Below are 14,162 nucleotides of genomic sequence, written 5' to 3'. Positions count from 1 at the left end.
TTTTGGACCTCTCTATTGTCGACCGGACTCCAAATGGCAGCGTCCAATCATTGCCATCGGAGCGTCCGGTCAGTAGAGAACGTACGGGTTTCCAACTCTTTTCTCCATTTCCTTTTGTCACGGGTGGGCCACCTCTTATAACCGTCGCCGCAATTTGACCTAATCCCCATCTCGCAACCTCACCGCACCGACATCGCCCGCACCCATGCCCCAGACGCGCCGCCGCACCTGCATCATGCCCTAGCCGCGCTGCCTCCAGCGTCGCTTCCTACGCCACTGTGCCACGCCGACCTCGCCTGCGCCCGCATTCGAGATGGCAGAGGATGCAGCAGCCAGCAGGGGGGCGAGGGAGTGCCAGCGAGCGTGGGACGGACAGCCAAGTCGAGTGATGGTGACGGATGAAAGCAAGGGGAGGAGGATGAGACAGAAACGAAAACGGAAACGGAAGGTCGGAAGCTTACACGATGTGCTTGGGGTTCCAGAGGATGGCGTAGGTGTGGAAGTCGGCGATGGCGTCGAACCAGAGCGAGTGGCGCATCTCTCGACCGTCGATGCCATTGTGGTACATGTTGGTCTGGATGATGTAGGGCTCCCCGCTGCGGTTGCCTAGGAACTCGAAGTCTAGCTCGTCGCGCAGGGGCGCCGCGTCCACGTCGGAGCACATCTGCTGACTGACGGCAGAGGCTACCTTTTGGCATCGTTGAGTGCTGACGGACGATCCATCTTTGACCGATCAAGCATTATTACTTGTCTTGTTTTCGAGGTAGAGGTACCAGGTCTGCCCGTCGGTGGAGGTCTTGACGTGGTCCTCGGCTCCCATGATCTCAAAGTTGTCGCCGAACAACGCCGCCGCAGCGGACGCGCCGTGGCAGCAGGACGATAGCACCACCGCGACGGCGGCGGCCGCGAGAGGAAGAAGAAGCATGCCCGCCCACGGATGCCGCGGCGGCCCCGTCATTGGTCTGTTGCGGGCCGGACGAGGGAGACGGCGGATCGAGCTGGCCACCGATCAGAGAGGCAGAGGAGAGGAGAGGAGAGTGATCGAGTAGTGAAGCTGTGTGGGTTGCTAGCTGGCACTGGCAGATGCTGCCTTCTGGGTCGGGGCAAAGCACGAGGCGGCCTTGCGTCTTATCTATCAGAGAATCAGATGGGCAGGAGCGCGTTTGTTTAGGCTAACTGCGGGTTTAAAGTTGTGGGCGGGCCTCAAGAAGCGTGCAGCAAATTTGTGTCTCTCTGTTTTTTCTTTTCCTCTTTTCTCAACTGGACTGGACAGCTACACGGCTCGTTGCGGCTTGGCCGTGTCTGCATGCGTGCGCGATTTTTTTTTAATTTTAACCTTTTTTTTGTAAAATAATTTTAAATCTAACACTGTTTTTTTTAACTAACACTTTTAGACGCACCTATTGTCATGGCGCGGCGCCGCGCCATGCATGGTGGCACGATAGGAGGGTGACGTGGTGAAGACCGGGGCCGCTGACCGGTGACATGGCAGGGTTTGCCGCGCCACTGATCTTGGTGCGTCACTGACGCGCTACGGAGCATGGCGCGGCAGGATCAGATAAATATTGTCCGCGAGCCGCCCCTACCCCCGAGCCACCCGCCCTGCCTCTGCCTGCCGGCCATGTCCGAAGCGCCGCCGCTGCAGCGCCCGCAGCGCCTGTCGCCGCCGTGCCTGCACATCGACCGTTGCGCCTGCCCGCACGCACGCACGCCGCGCGGAGCCCCGCCGGCTGCCCGCCCACGCCGCACGCGCCCGCTGCGCCCGCCCACTCCAGCCGCGCCACGAACGCCGACGCGTCACGGCCACCGGCCGCTCGCCCGCCGGCCGCCCGCCCGCCCGCTCATATCAAGGTAGGCTCTCTCGATTTCATGTTATTATGATTGTTATTTTAGTTAGGGTTAGTGATTTAGGATAGTTAGCGTAGTGAATTTGTTATGATTTGTTAGTGATTTAGGGTAGTGATTTAGAATTTATTAGGATAGTGATTTAGAATTTGTTAGTGATTTAGGATAGTTAAGGTTTGGTTAGGTACTTAGGGTTTAGGGATTGATTTTGGGTTTAGGTTAGGTAGTTTTGGTTAGGTAGTTAGGGTTTAGGTTACTGTTAGTTAGGATTTTGAGTTTAGGGATTGATTGTTGGTACTTAGTGATGCGTGATACGATGATTTAGATGACTTGATGAAGTTTTGTCAAATACTTATTTTTCTAGTGAAGTTGTTTAATATGTCTGTTAATGTTACTTTAATATATACATGTGCTTTTATATTGTATTCGTATTGCATAACAAGTAGTTCAAATTTTGTAATGCTACATAATGTTAATTTGAATACTCTAACCCTTTGTTTATCAATTTGTAACAGGATGGCCCCTTCCACGCAACACCTGTTGTATCCTATTCTTAAGGTGGAGTACGACGATCAGCACCGAGCACACATCTTGAGTGACACCGACGCACAGGTGGCCTTGCCTACTTTGAGGCCCCACGTGCACACTAGGGCACACCAGTGGGACGAGCGTTACACGCCGTATATACGGCATGCCGGCTTCCTCGAGCTTGTCCATGTTGTCAACTATGGTCTTCCGCCCCTTGACCCAGCACTATTTACTGCAGCTGTAGATAGGTGCAAGTGCCTTCTTTGTACGTAAACATTCTTATAACAAATTTGAGGCAACTAACAGTCGTTCTATTCTTATAACAGGTGGAGGCCTGAGACCCACACGTTCCACCTACCTTGCAGCGAGATGACCTTGACCATGCAGGACGTGAAGGCTATCTTTGGTCTTCGGTTGGGGGACTTCCAGTGACAGGGATAGTTGACAACGATCACTGGAGGGAGCTGGTGGCTCAGTTCACTGGCTTTATTCCACTAGACAATGAGGCTTCCAAGAAAAATAAGTGAGCAATTCAAGCCTATTTAATACTTGCATTGTTTTTCTGCAGTCATCGGGTCTCATTTTCTTTGGTCAATTTCAGGAAAAGTTCCAGTGTTTCGTCGTCCTGGATCACAGAACACTTTGAATACTTGGACCCACAGGCTGAAGAGGCTCAGATCGACAGGTTCATGAGAGTGTGGCTCTGACACTTCCTTGGTGCTTTCCTCTTCCCAGACGCCTCGGGCAACACTATCAACTGGATCTTCCTTGACATACTACGCTAGCCGTGGGAGAACATAGCGGCGTACAGCTGGGGCAGCGTAGTCCTGACATGGATGTATCGACAGCTATGTGTTGTCTGCCATCGCACCTCAGGGTATGCGAACCTTGAGGGTTGTTCCTACCTACTCTAGGTTTGGTCTTGGGAACGATGGCCCGTTGGGAGGCCCCTTAATACTGGTTTACCGGTAAGTACTTCGGTTCACTATATTCTTCGAGGCAGTTACATATGATAAATTATTAATGGCTAATTCATTATCGTGTTCAATGCAGCAATGGAACGAGCAAGATACACTCCCTACAACTCTATATATCTAGACGGAAGCAGAGTTAGTTAGAGGAAAAGCGAGGCGTAAGTACAGAGAGTACACAGACGGTCTCGACGTCCTGACACAGCACCAGGTTACGCTCTCTTTACTATCATACATGTGTCTTGTTCGATGTACACTATATCACAACCTAACTCAATTACGAAAATGTTCAGGTGCATTGGTGTCCTTGGGATGCTCTGGAGCTCGAGTACTATCTGAGTCCTGTCACTAGGGACGAGTCAGACGAGTATTGCTGCAACGTCCCTCTTATTTTCTTCCACGTGGTCGAGATTCACTTGCCCATCAGGGTCTGCAGATAGTTTAAAAGAATGACAGGCTGCCCACCACCGCTTTACTCCACCAACCAAGGATTACACGGGTGCGTTATCGATTAATAACAAAGCTATAATTCAGAGGTATGTGTGGTACAACTAACATCGTTTTATTGCAGGTATGACTATAGAAAGAGATACAAGATCAAGGATTGGCGCGTGACACACAACGCGCACATCCACTTGTGGGAGACCAGGGAACGGCAACTGGTTCATGCGGGTCCTCCACACGACCAGCACATCTTCGACGAGTACCTGCGGTGGCTTCACAGGTCTACGAGGACACATATTAAGCCCCCGTACACCGAGGAGGCGATTGATGAGGACTCGGAGGAAGATGTGTACGACGTTGCCACTAGGGAGGACACATAGCTATAGAGAGCCCCGCTTCAAATATACGTGGTAAGATACTTGAATGGTATAATTTGTTATCCTTTTGGTATTAAGTATGTGTACAAAAACTGTCAAACCACGTCTCTGTACCCAGGCGACACAATTGTCAAGGATATCCAACGAAGCAGCGTTTTGGCTTCACGAGTCTAGAGGGCAGGGGACAGGCGTTCTCGAGGCTTTTGTGGAGATAAACATAAACTTGTCCGTTCTGAAAATGTTTCTTTATTGTATATGCGTTTGGGAAATGCGCTAACTTTAACGTCTATTTATGTAGAAGGTGAAGAAGAGTTGCAGAAAGCTAGCTCAGAAGCTGAGCTGCATGGACACTCCTTATGTGGAACCGCCACTCCCGGCGCGGTCGGGTGGCACGTCTTCAGCCTCTTTGAGGACACCAGCTGACTCTTCTCAGCCGGTGACAGGTGCCACTTCCGCAGTGCGTACACTACCACATCATAGCGCTGGGAAGGACCCTACAACCGAGGACGATGATGACGACGATGACCCCCGGACTTCCATAGACAGCACGGCCAATGGGACGATTGGCCGCAGGACGAGATCGGTATGTCTCAGCTAGGTGGTGCCCCGCTTGGTACTCAAGGAGTCTCACAGGTACTAACAAAGATAGTTTCTTTAAATACGTAGGCTCCATGAACTAATGATCATAAAGATTATAAGTAATCATGCATATCATATACCTGCAGGGTACGAGCCGTACGCAACGGCGACGCGACCACACCGACGTTGGCTACACTCCCAATGTGTTGCCAATAAATCCGAAGAGACAGAGGTGTCCAATGGATCCTTACACTCCTGGGTCTTAGTTTGTTAGGTCGAACGAATATTAACGTCCGAAACTTGCAGGCTTAGTTGGTTATGTTATGTCGAACTTATGTCAAACCAATAAAAATTTTATGTGGCAACTTGTCAACTTGTGTACGGACTCCATTTATTTGCTTTATATTCTTTTCAATGCGCCGCGGCAGCACTGCCGGCGAGATTAAGTAGCAGCTAGTTCGAGAACCGACAGTCCCGGCGTATCTCGACGCCGGTGGCCGGCGTCTTGACCCCGATCCTCCCGAGCTTGGTCATCGCCGCCACGAAATCGCCGAAGAAGGCACCCTAGTTAGACGTGTAGTAGTCGACCGTGCTGCGCGACCCCATGTCGGACTAGAGCACTTGGTCGAAGCCCACCAGGAAGGGGTCGATGAAGCCGGGGTCCATGATCGCGTCGCTGTCGATCCTCAACCAAAAGCAACCGATCTTCTGTCTGTGCCCAGGTCCTGCCGCGCCATGCTCCGTGGTGCGTCAGTGCCGCGTCAAGAACAGTGGCGCGGCAGACCCTGCCATGTCACCAGTCAGCGGCCCCGGCCTTCGCCACGTCATCCTCCTACCGCGCTAGCACCACCATGCATGGTGCGGCACAGGTATTTCGCCGTGCCATGACAGTAGACGTAGCCAAAAGTGTTAGTTAGAAAAAATAATGTTAGATTTAAAATTATTTTATAAAAAATGTTAAAATTAAAAAAATCGCATGCGCCGGGTGAACCGTTGCAGCTCGCTAGCTACTTAGGAGTACCTGCTAGTAGCTAGCTAGGCGGCCCGACCATCTTTCCCTCGAGTGGCTACAACAGGGCTAACCACAACAACTTTTGTTCTAATGTTTACTAGTAGAATATTGCGAGCACCGGAGGGGGAGGAGCCTCAGATGCCGTGCGCATATCACGTCAGGCAAAATGAGTCCATGATGACACCCATGGCCATGGTCCATTGGTCTGCTCCCTCTCCCAGCTCGATCGAGCATAGGTCGCGCTGGATTCTGAAATCTGAAGCCCAGGCAGCAGCCGGGCAGGAGAGCAGGGGGCCATTGGCCACGCAGCAGCCAACCACCTCGCGTCTGGGTTTGCTGCGGCGATCGCAGTGGCAGCTCGCAGGAAAAGGACGGAAACGGACGATCGAGCCTCGTTCGCGGCAGCCTGCAGTAGACTTGAATGCCTCCGCTGGCCCTGGCCGGCGTGGTGACGCAGCGAGCGCCGAGCAGCGCTGCTGAGTGCTGACAAAAGCCTGTTCGTTTGCTCGTAAACGATCGTAAATTTTCAGCCAAAAACAGTGTTTTTCTCTCACACCAAACCAGCCAGCAGTAAATAATCCACGATACGATACGGCCTTCCGAATAGGCTGAGGAAGATGGGAGAGAGATCCATGTCTGCTCGGGCGCTCGGCCACCCGCTGGAGCAGGTGAAGGTCCGTGGCGTGGCCCCGGTAAACCGGCCGGCCGACCATGGCATAGAGGACTGGAGGAGGTTTGGCTCGGGTCCAGTTGGCATTCGGTTTTTTGTTTTTCAAAAAGGCGCCAAAAGTCGCTAGCTAGACAGATTTCACATGCTGCGGCCTGCGTTAGGATAAGTAGCGCACAATTCGTGGTGGCCATGGCCAATGCACAATCCCCTGCCCTGCCAAGAGAGCGAGGCTAATAATACAGCCGGCTTTACTGGCTGTAAGCTTCTTTGCAGCCTTCTCTTAGCCTATCCGTACAGTAGTGAGCTCTTCACTGTTAATACATGACCCACTTATCTCTCTCGTAGAGTTTCTTGGTTCTTGTGCCAAAACCAGCTGTAAGCTTACAATCCGCTTCTCTTCTCTTTCTCTTTCCTTCCCTCTTCTACCTTAACATTTAGCCAGCTTACAACATGTTATTATACTTGCTCTGATTCGCTAGTCAAAGGTTGTAAACATATCAGGACTCTGCAGATAGTGTGGTCCGCAAAATTAATGAACAGTTAGCAGGGCTGGATCCACACCCACATCCACTACACTAACTGCCACTACACATCTGTTGGCCTGTTTGCGTTGGGGGTCCATTGAATCTATTGTTGAGCTTTTTTCTTCTTCTTCTTTTGAGTAGTTTTAGGGGTATTTGAATACATGGACTAAAATTTCATAGACCCTACATCCAAACACCCCTGTCTTTTTATTGTCCTGAGTGGCACTGGCAGAGCATCGTGGAGGGCAATACTGGGCGTCAGCCCCCCCCCCCCCCCCCCTTCTTAAAAGTTTCTGAACACCATGTTTGGTAGCTGCTAATCTACAGCCTGTTCGCTTGGTCGTATTTGGCTTATAAGCCATGGCTTATCAGCCAACGAACAGTATTTATCTCTCACACCAAACCATCCAACAGTACTTTCAGTCATGGCTTATAAGCCAAACCAGTCCAAACGAACAGGGCGCTAGCCAGTTGCAATGCTCGCAATTACAGAGGAGTACTAGGCTCCTAGTAGGCCTTCCTTGAACCATCTATGCAGGGTGCTCTTCTTTACACCAATAGTATTAGCTAGAGATCGTATAATCCTCCTCCTATGCGAGGGAACTCTAAGAACATGTGATAGATCAATTTGAATCCTTTTGCGGCCACAATTCTTCCTCCGTGATCTAACATATACCGGTCTGCCCTCTGCACGGCACTGCTTAGCTCTTCGCCAAACAGCACGCGCTTGATACCTACTGACCTGAAACATGTGAGCTACTATATTCGTTGTGTTCTTTTTTAATTTTTCACGATTACTTCTCTCAAGCAATGCTTCATATATTTGTTGCCTTTCAGTGTCCATAAAATTTCTGCACTTATGTGAATTATTTGCGTTTGTATGTTCATCTTGTTCAACATCTGAGTCCTCCAACTCCTCATCGAAGACTATGTCCACAGCATCAGCGTAGACACCATAGTCGTCCATGTCCTCGATCATGTCTTCAAAAAATGTGAGATAACAGTAGCAAAAAAAAGTGTGAGATAGCAGTAGCAAAATGTTGTAAGATTTCTCTCAGGATGCATTGTGTTTCTCATTTTCTGAAACTGTGTTTACCTAGGAAGCTAGTAGTGGCGTAATAATTTGTCAATCAGCTAGCAGAATGATATACATGCTTGCAATTAATCATGCTGAACACAAAAACTATGTAAACCTAGTGAGTTGATGTACTCAATGAAATAGTACGAAAAAAATTCAAGTTCCATTGACGCTTACTGATCATTTGTTGCAGCTCATGTTGGTGATCAGCAGCTTCTAAGTTGAGCTCAAAATCATCTTGTTACTAAATTGCTTGAAATAGTATACTAGTAGGAAAGTTATTCTTGTTGAGGCCAAATATTCTGTCTCATTTTTTTAAAACTGAGTTTATGAAGGCAGCTAGTAGTGGCCAGATGATTTTGCACTCAGCTAGCAGAATGATACGCATGATTGTGCTCTTATCTTGCAATTAATTATGCTTAACACAAAAACTTTGGTTATTTAGGAATACTTTGTCAACCTATGTGGTCATTGAAATAGTAAGAAAAAATATCCAAGTTCCATTGAGGCTTACCGATCATTTGTTGCAGCTCATGTTGGTGGTCAGCAGCTTCTAAATTGAGGTCGAAATTATCTTGTTCATGTGGAGCATCAAAGTTGACATCTCCATCTTATTGATGGGCTTCCTCAACAGCAAGAACTGCAAAAGGGTGGGGCATAGAATTTCATTGAAGGCTGAAAGGTGTGTTTACACAATACAATTACTTCCTTTTAGTAATAAAATTGAGAGAAATGTTACCTTCATGAGATTCTTCTTCTTGTTCCTCGAAAGCAGCAATATTGAGATCTATGGCATGCACAGCACCATCTTGCTCTTTGTGGAGATAGTGGGACTGACCTTTTAGTGGATGCACTTCTGCTTCTTTGATGAGATGAAATTGATCTTCTTGGAGGTGTTGGATTTCATCTCCTCCATCATCAACAGGCTCTTGATTTAGAGCTGGTAAGGGCTCTTCACTTCCTTTGCCTTGTACTAAGTTTAGATCTTGGTGGAGTCTTTATGGTGGGCAATGGCGCATTGTTCAAATTTCAGGATCAAGGCGCATGGGCGCTAGAATGGGACTAGAACTTTCTGCACTATTCTTGGCCATATTCTACTCCTTGTATTGCTACCGTTGCTTTTTTGTCTGTTGTCTGTGCGGTTCAAATTGTGACCACACATTTGTATTGTGCCAGTGATATTGGCTTCATTCCATTGCTGCGCTAATCAGTATTGAGCCAGTGATGTCAGTTGCACTTTTTAGGGTTAGAATTGTAATCTCCGATCTACAGTAAATTTTGCATTTGAATCATAGACCTGCGGATAAATTTGTACTGGTACATAGTGTAGTGCACCACGGCTGGAGTAGATTGAGATGTCCTCTACTTTCGTATTTTTGTTAATTCCTAAATTGAGTAAGCTTTCCTAGATGGTTCTATTTTAACGTGAGGACTCGGCCATGGGCACTACTAGGATACTAGCTGGCACCACTGAGAGCTTGCCTGTTGCCCCTACCGCGAGTTTCTTTCTCATCACATACTGGCTCCTTAGACTGTCTCCAACCGGGTAGCCATTACGGCACCCAAACCCATTTTGCATCGTTCAACACAAAAAAAACGACGTCCAACGGCATACGCAAATGAACGATGCATTTTGCATCGGCAGCGAGTCGAGACCCAAATATAGGTCCTCTGTCCGTCTCTCTCTCTCTCTCTCTCGTCGACCGCAAGTCTGCAACCGTTTCGCGGGAGGGGAAAGAAGAGGAACACGCACGCGCAGGCGATTGGGCCGTCGGCGTCTCGGCCTCGGCGACATCACCGAGCTAGGCTTCGAAGGTACGACTCCAACCCCACCGTAGGCAGGAGGACGACGTGAGGCCGCTGCCGCTCGCCTGAGCTGCTGCTCGCCTGCGCTGTCGATGCGGCTCGCCTGCGCTGCCGCTGCCGCTGCGGCTCGCCTGCGCTGCCGCTCGAATGCGCCTCCGTTTCCTGCCTCTGTGGCTCCGTCCTAGCTGCTCGCCGCTCGGCGGCACCGCTCGCCTGCGCTACTGGGGCCGCTCGACTGCGCCGCCGCTGGTCTGCCGCTGCCGCTGTCGCTCGACTGCGCCTCCGTGGCTCCGCTCTCGCCGCTCGCCGCCACCGCACGCTTGCGCCGGCAGCCGCAGCTCCCTGGGCAGCCCGCCTTGTAGGTGATGGATTGATTTAGTGATTCACTGGTTTGGGGATTTGGGGATGGATGGGGAACCAGCTGACCCTGCTACTTGTGTCCTTGCCGGCTCTGCTAATTTGAGGATTTGGGGATGGATTGGGAACCTGCTTGTGATTTAGTAGCAGATTATCCCCCTGTGAAACAGAGAACTATGTTTACATAAATTCAATACCAAATCCCTTTCTCCTATGATGCAAAGAATCATGTACCATGCATGTATGCCTATGTGTTAAGTTCTATGCATATTTTGTGCCATGTTTAATTGTATCTTTGTTGCAATAGGAGGATGGATAACATTTTTAGTGGCTCAAGTGGGCACCCTGGCGAATCTGAAGAAATGTTTGGGGCAGATCAATGGGCTTTTGGTTATTCTGCTGCTTTGCAATCTCTGGATGTTCATCCAGACCCCCAGGTTTATTGCAGCCATGAATCTGATGGTTTGTTCTATTTATATATCAATGAATCGATGATTAAAAATTCTTCTTATGACTAGTTCAACATGCATGGCTCCTCCCAGATGTCTGGCCCACCTATGAATGGGCAACCTAGTCAGGGGTTCTCCATTGACAACAACCATGTGTCTCAGGACGCTCCAACATTGAAAGCACAGAGGCCCCGAAAAAAGGGAAAAGTGGCTAGGAGAGGAACTGCATTCACCAACGAGGAGGACATTGTGGTGTGTTCGGCATTTCTAAATATTAGCAAAGACCCTATTACTGGTAATAGTTTATAACGTTTTTTAAGAAATCTTTGTCCCTTTGATGCCCAAATAACATGGTGTCTTGCAGGTGTGAATCAGACTTCGGGTGGTTATTACAAGAGGATGCATGAATCAGAGAAGCAAGACCAGCAAATGGCTGAAATCCTTAGCAGGAAGGATGAAAAAATTAAGATTCAAAGGGATCTTTTTGACCTTCAGAAGAAGCATATGAAGATGAGTATGCAACAGCAAAAGAAGGAAAATAAGATTAGGGAGAAGGAATCAGAGGCTCAACTGATCACAGCTGAGGCTAGTATTATGTCGGTTGACATTGAGAAGGTCTCCGCTTATCTGAAAAACTATTATCTTGGCATGCAGCAGAAAATCATGGAGAGCAGAGGGTTCATCGGCCCCTCGAACAATGAAGACTAAGGAACGTGTGTGTTGAATATATGTTCAAAAAAGTTCACTTGAGTTGAACTTTTGTATCATGTGAATCTATTCCTGTTATCTGTCGTGAACCTTTGTACTGTGTGTGCAACTTTCATTCAGTTGACTAGAACACCATGTAATGTTGTGAACACCTGTTATATTGAATCGCGAACTTATGTATTGTATGCAACTATTCCTATAATCTGGCAATGTACTTTGTTCAGCCTTGTGAACTTCATGTGTGCAACTATTTGTGGCTTATGGTAATGTACCGTGTTCAGTCTATCAGTTTCACTTTGCAGCTGAAGGTCTATTTGTGGCTTCTCTTTGCAATATGCTTGGTTGTGATTGGATTTGGAATCACTGTCAGGCTAGGAGGTGGTGCTGTAATATTTTCTTGGCTGGGAGGTGGTGCTGCAATAGTGCAATATTTTCTTTGCTGGGAGGTGGTGCTGCAGTATTGTCTTGGCTGGGAGGTGGCCGGCTGGGAGTTGGTGCTGCAATAGCGCAGATATTGCTTGAAAAGCCACTGGATACTGAAACTCTGTCAGTTTGTCATACATAGGGTAAAAATAGGGGATACTGAAACTCTGTCAGTTTGTCATACATACGGTAAAAATAGGGGGAAAATGGGTAGCTTCAAAATATAATATATTTATTATAATTAGACAACAAAATACAAAAGCTCCTGTAATTAGGATCATCAGGCAACTAGTATATATAGTTCCTACAACTACAGACTTTAGAAACACGTGAGCTGCCAACAAAATACATCAGGCAACTGAGCCTACACTTACAGACTCTATGATCAGTCTGCCAACAAAATACATCAGGAAACTAAACCTACAACTACAAACTTATGTTCCTGTGATTAGGAGCAAAAGGACCAGAGCATTGGCCGTATAGCTTCCACAAGTGTTCCATCAGGTCGTGCTGAAGCAATGCTGCCGTCTCTCCGTCCTGAATAATGTTTTGTGCATCAACAAGTTTCTCAACTCCCCGGATTTCTCTATCCTGGTTAATAGGTGGGTCAGCCACTCCAGGCCATTCTGATGGGTGCACAATCGGCAACTGAACCCCGCGCTCATCTTCAACGACCATGTTGTGAAGTATGACACAAGCACGCATGATGGAATTAAGTACTTTTGGATTCCATAAACGAGCTGGCCTATGCAAGATTTTCCACTTAGCCTGTAGGACACCAAAAGCTCTCTCCACATCCTTTCTACATGACTCTTGTCGCTCTGAAAAAACTTTTTGCTTGTTGCTAACTGGCATTGGTATGCTTTTCACTAGTGTAGCCCACTCGGGATAGATGCCATCTGCTAGATAGTATCCAAGGGAATAGATGTTGTCATTGACATGGAACTCAACAGAGGGTGCCCTCCCGTTAGCCAAATTATCAAAAACATTCGAACGATGCAAAACATTAATGTCATTGTGAGACCCCGGTAAACCAAAGTAAGCATGCCAAATCCTAAGATCCTCTGTTGCCACTGCCTCAAGTATTAGAGTTGGCTTGCCTTTATGCCCTCTGTACATGCCTTGCCAACCAGTTGGGCAGCTAGACCATTCCCAGTGCATGCAATCGATGCTGCCTATCATTCCCGAGAAACCTCTGGCCAAATTGACGCTTAATATGTGCTCTATCTCCTCACTTCTAGGAGGACGAAGAAATTCTTTGCCAAACAACTTGACCACAGTCATCACAAATTCCTTCAGGGTCTCGAGGGCAGTACTCTCTCCCATTTTCAAATGATCATCCAACTCATCAGCTGGGCCACCATATGCTAGCATCTTCAGAGCCACCGTGCACTTGTGAAGAGCAGAGAATCCTAACTGCCCAGCAGCATCCCTCCTCTGTTGGAAAACCCTATTTTTGGCTGTGACCTCATCCACTATCCGAAGGAACAATTCCCGTCTCATGCGAAACCTACAGCCAAAAATTACAATTTTTTTATCAAATTAAAACAAAGTGTCATGGACATAGAAACTGGACCAAAGATTGTACCTCCTTCTGAAATGCTCCTCATTGTAAAGTGGACGTTCAATGAAGTAGTCCTGATTCAGCTGCCAGTCTGCTGCAAGTCGATCACGCTTGTATGTCTTGTGGCCTGGGACTGAACCTCCCCAAGGGCGTTTTTGTGGCATCTGGGTGAGGACGGCCACCGCGGCTATGATCTCATCGTCGTTGGAGTATGCTGCGGCTGTCCCGAACATTGACATTTTTACGTAACTCCAAGCCATGGCCAATACTAGCGCAGTTGAGGTCTAAAGCCAAGCCGATTTAAGAACAAATTAGCCGCAAATCATGGGATTAAGAGGGATTGGAAAGGATTCAGAGGGATTTCATCCTCTATAAAAATCAAAATTTCTCTAATCCCCTTTAATCCTCTCCAATCCACTTGGATTTGGGCCAAAACGCAAGCCCTAAAGGATCGAACAAGCAAATAGCCAGAAAATCAGATTACCTGCACTCTCCGATGGACTCTTGTGCGCCAACGTCGGCCTTGTGCAGACGGTTCATCGAGTGAGCCTGCGCCGGCTTCGCCGCTGCCGCCTCGAGTCCCTTCACGTAGCTGGGGCGGCAAATAATCCCGCTCGAGGAACCCGTAGTTTCGCACTCAGTCCGCACACTTCGTTTCCCGCGGAAACTTTCACGGCGTGCCCGCGAATGAAACCGGCCGTGCTCGGTCGTCTGTCTTTGGGTCACCTGTTGGAACATGCAACGTTTGGGTGGCTGACCTATTTTTCCTGCAAGACCCAAAACAACAAATGCATGTCCTATTTGGGTAACGACGGTTGGAGTCAGTC

At 48.4% G+C, this 14,162-nt stretch overlaps 2 protein-coding genes and 1 pseudogene across 4 annotated transcripts; 1 reads left to right on the top strand and 2 right to left on the bottom strand.

Annotated features, from left to right (window-relative positions):
- Nucleotides 1-457: 457 nt before the first annotated feature.
- Nucleotides 458-958, bottom strand: LOC136548996 (probable xyloglucan endotransglucosylase/hydrolase protein 8; annotated as a pseudogene).
- Nucleotides 959-9,560: 8,602 nt separating this feature from the next.
- On the top strand, nt 9,561-11,531 carry LOC136552461 (uncharacterized). Of its 3 annotated transcripts, none has more exons than XM_066544030.1 (4): nt 9,561-9,843; nt 10,499-10,628; nt 10,803-10,935; nt 11,005-11,531. In XM_066544030.1, exons 2-4 carry the CDS (start codon nt 10,503-10,505, stop codon nt 11,346-11,348), a joined length of 603 nt encoding a protein of 200 aa, XP_066400127.1. In that variant the 5' UTR covers nt 9,561-9,843; nt 10,499-10,502; the 3' UTR covers nt 11,349-11,531. The 3 variants fall into 3 exon arrangements, with proteins under 3 accessions (XP_066400127.1, XP_066400126.1, XP_066400125.1); XM_066544029.1 differs by having other exon boundaries at nt 10,734-10,935; XM_066544028.1 differs by having other exon boundaries at nt 10,710-10,935.
- Nucleotides 11,532-12,197: 666 nt separating this feature from the next.
- LOC136548995 (protein ANTAGONIST OF LIKE HETEROCHROMATIN PROTEIN 1-like) lies at nt 12,198-13,895 on the bottom strand. Its single transcript, XM_066540322.1, has 3 exons — nt 13,820-13,895; nt 13,360-13,619; nt 12,198-13,281 (listed from the first exon to the last, which is right to left on the bottom strand). The coding sequence occupies exons 2-3, from the start codon at nt 13,593-13,595 to the stop codon at nt 12,198-12,200; spliced, it is 1,320 nt and encodes a 439-aa protein (XP_066396419.1). The 5' UTR covers nt 13,596-13,619; nt 13,820-13,895.
- Nucleotides 13,896-14,162: the final 267 nt, after the last annotated feature.

Source organism: Miscanthus floridulus, chromosome 4 (assembly GCF_019320115.1).
Source record: "Miscanthus floridulus cultivar M001 chromosome 4, ASM1932011v1, whole genome shotgun sequence".
Lineage (NCBI taxonomy): Eukaryota > Viridiplantae > Streptophyta > Magnoliopsida > Poales > Poaceae > Miscanthus > Miscanthus floridulus.
This window is presented reverse-complemented; position numbering and strand designations above follow the sequence as displayed.

Excerpts from the sequence above, each read along its gene's own strand:
- LOC136552461 (XM_066544028.1), top strand. The coding sequence starts at position 10,503 with ATGGATAACATTTTTAGTGGCTCAAGTGGGCACCCTGGCGAATCTGAA. Across the intron at positions 10,629-10,709 it reads ATGTTCATCCAGACCCCCAG|TTCAACATGCATGGCTCCTC; the intron begins GTTTATTGCAGC and ends TCTTATGACTAG. Across the intron at positions 10,936-11,004 it reads TAGCAAAGACCCTATTACTG|GTGTGAATCAGACTTCGGGT; the intron begins GTAATAGTTTAT and ends GGTGTCTTGCAG.
- LOC136548995 (XM_066540322.1), bottom strand. The coding sequence starts at position 13,595 with ATGGCTTGGAGTTACGTAAAAATGTCAATGTTCGGGACAGCCGCAGCA. Across the intron at positions 13,282-13,359 it reads GAGGAGCATTTCAGAAGGAG|GTTTCGCATGAGACGGGAAT; the intron begins GTACAATCTTTG and ends TTTTGGCTGTAG.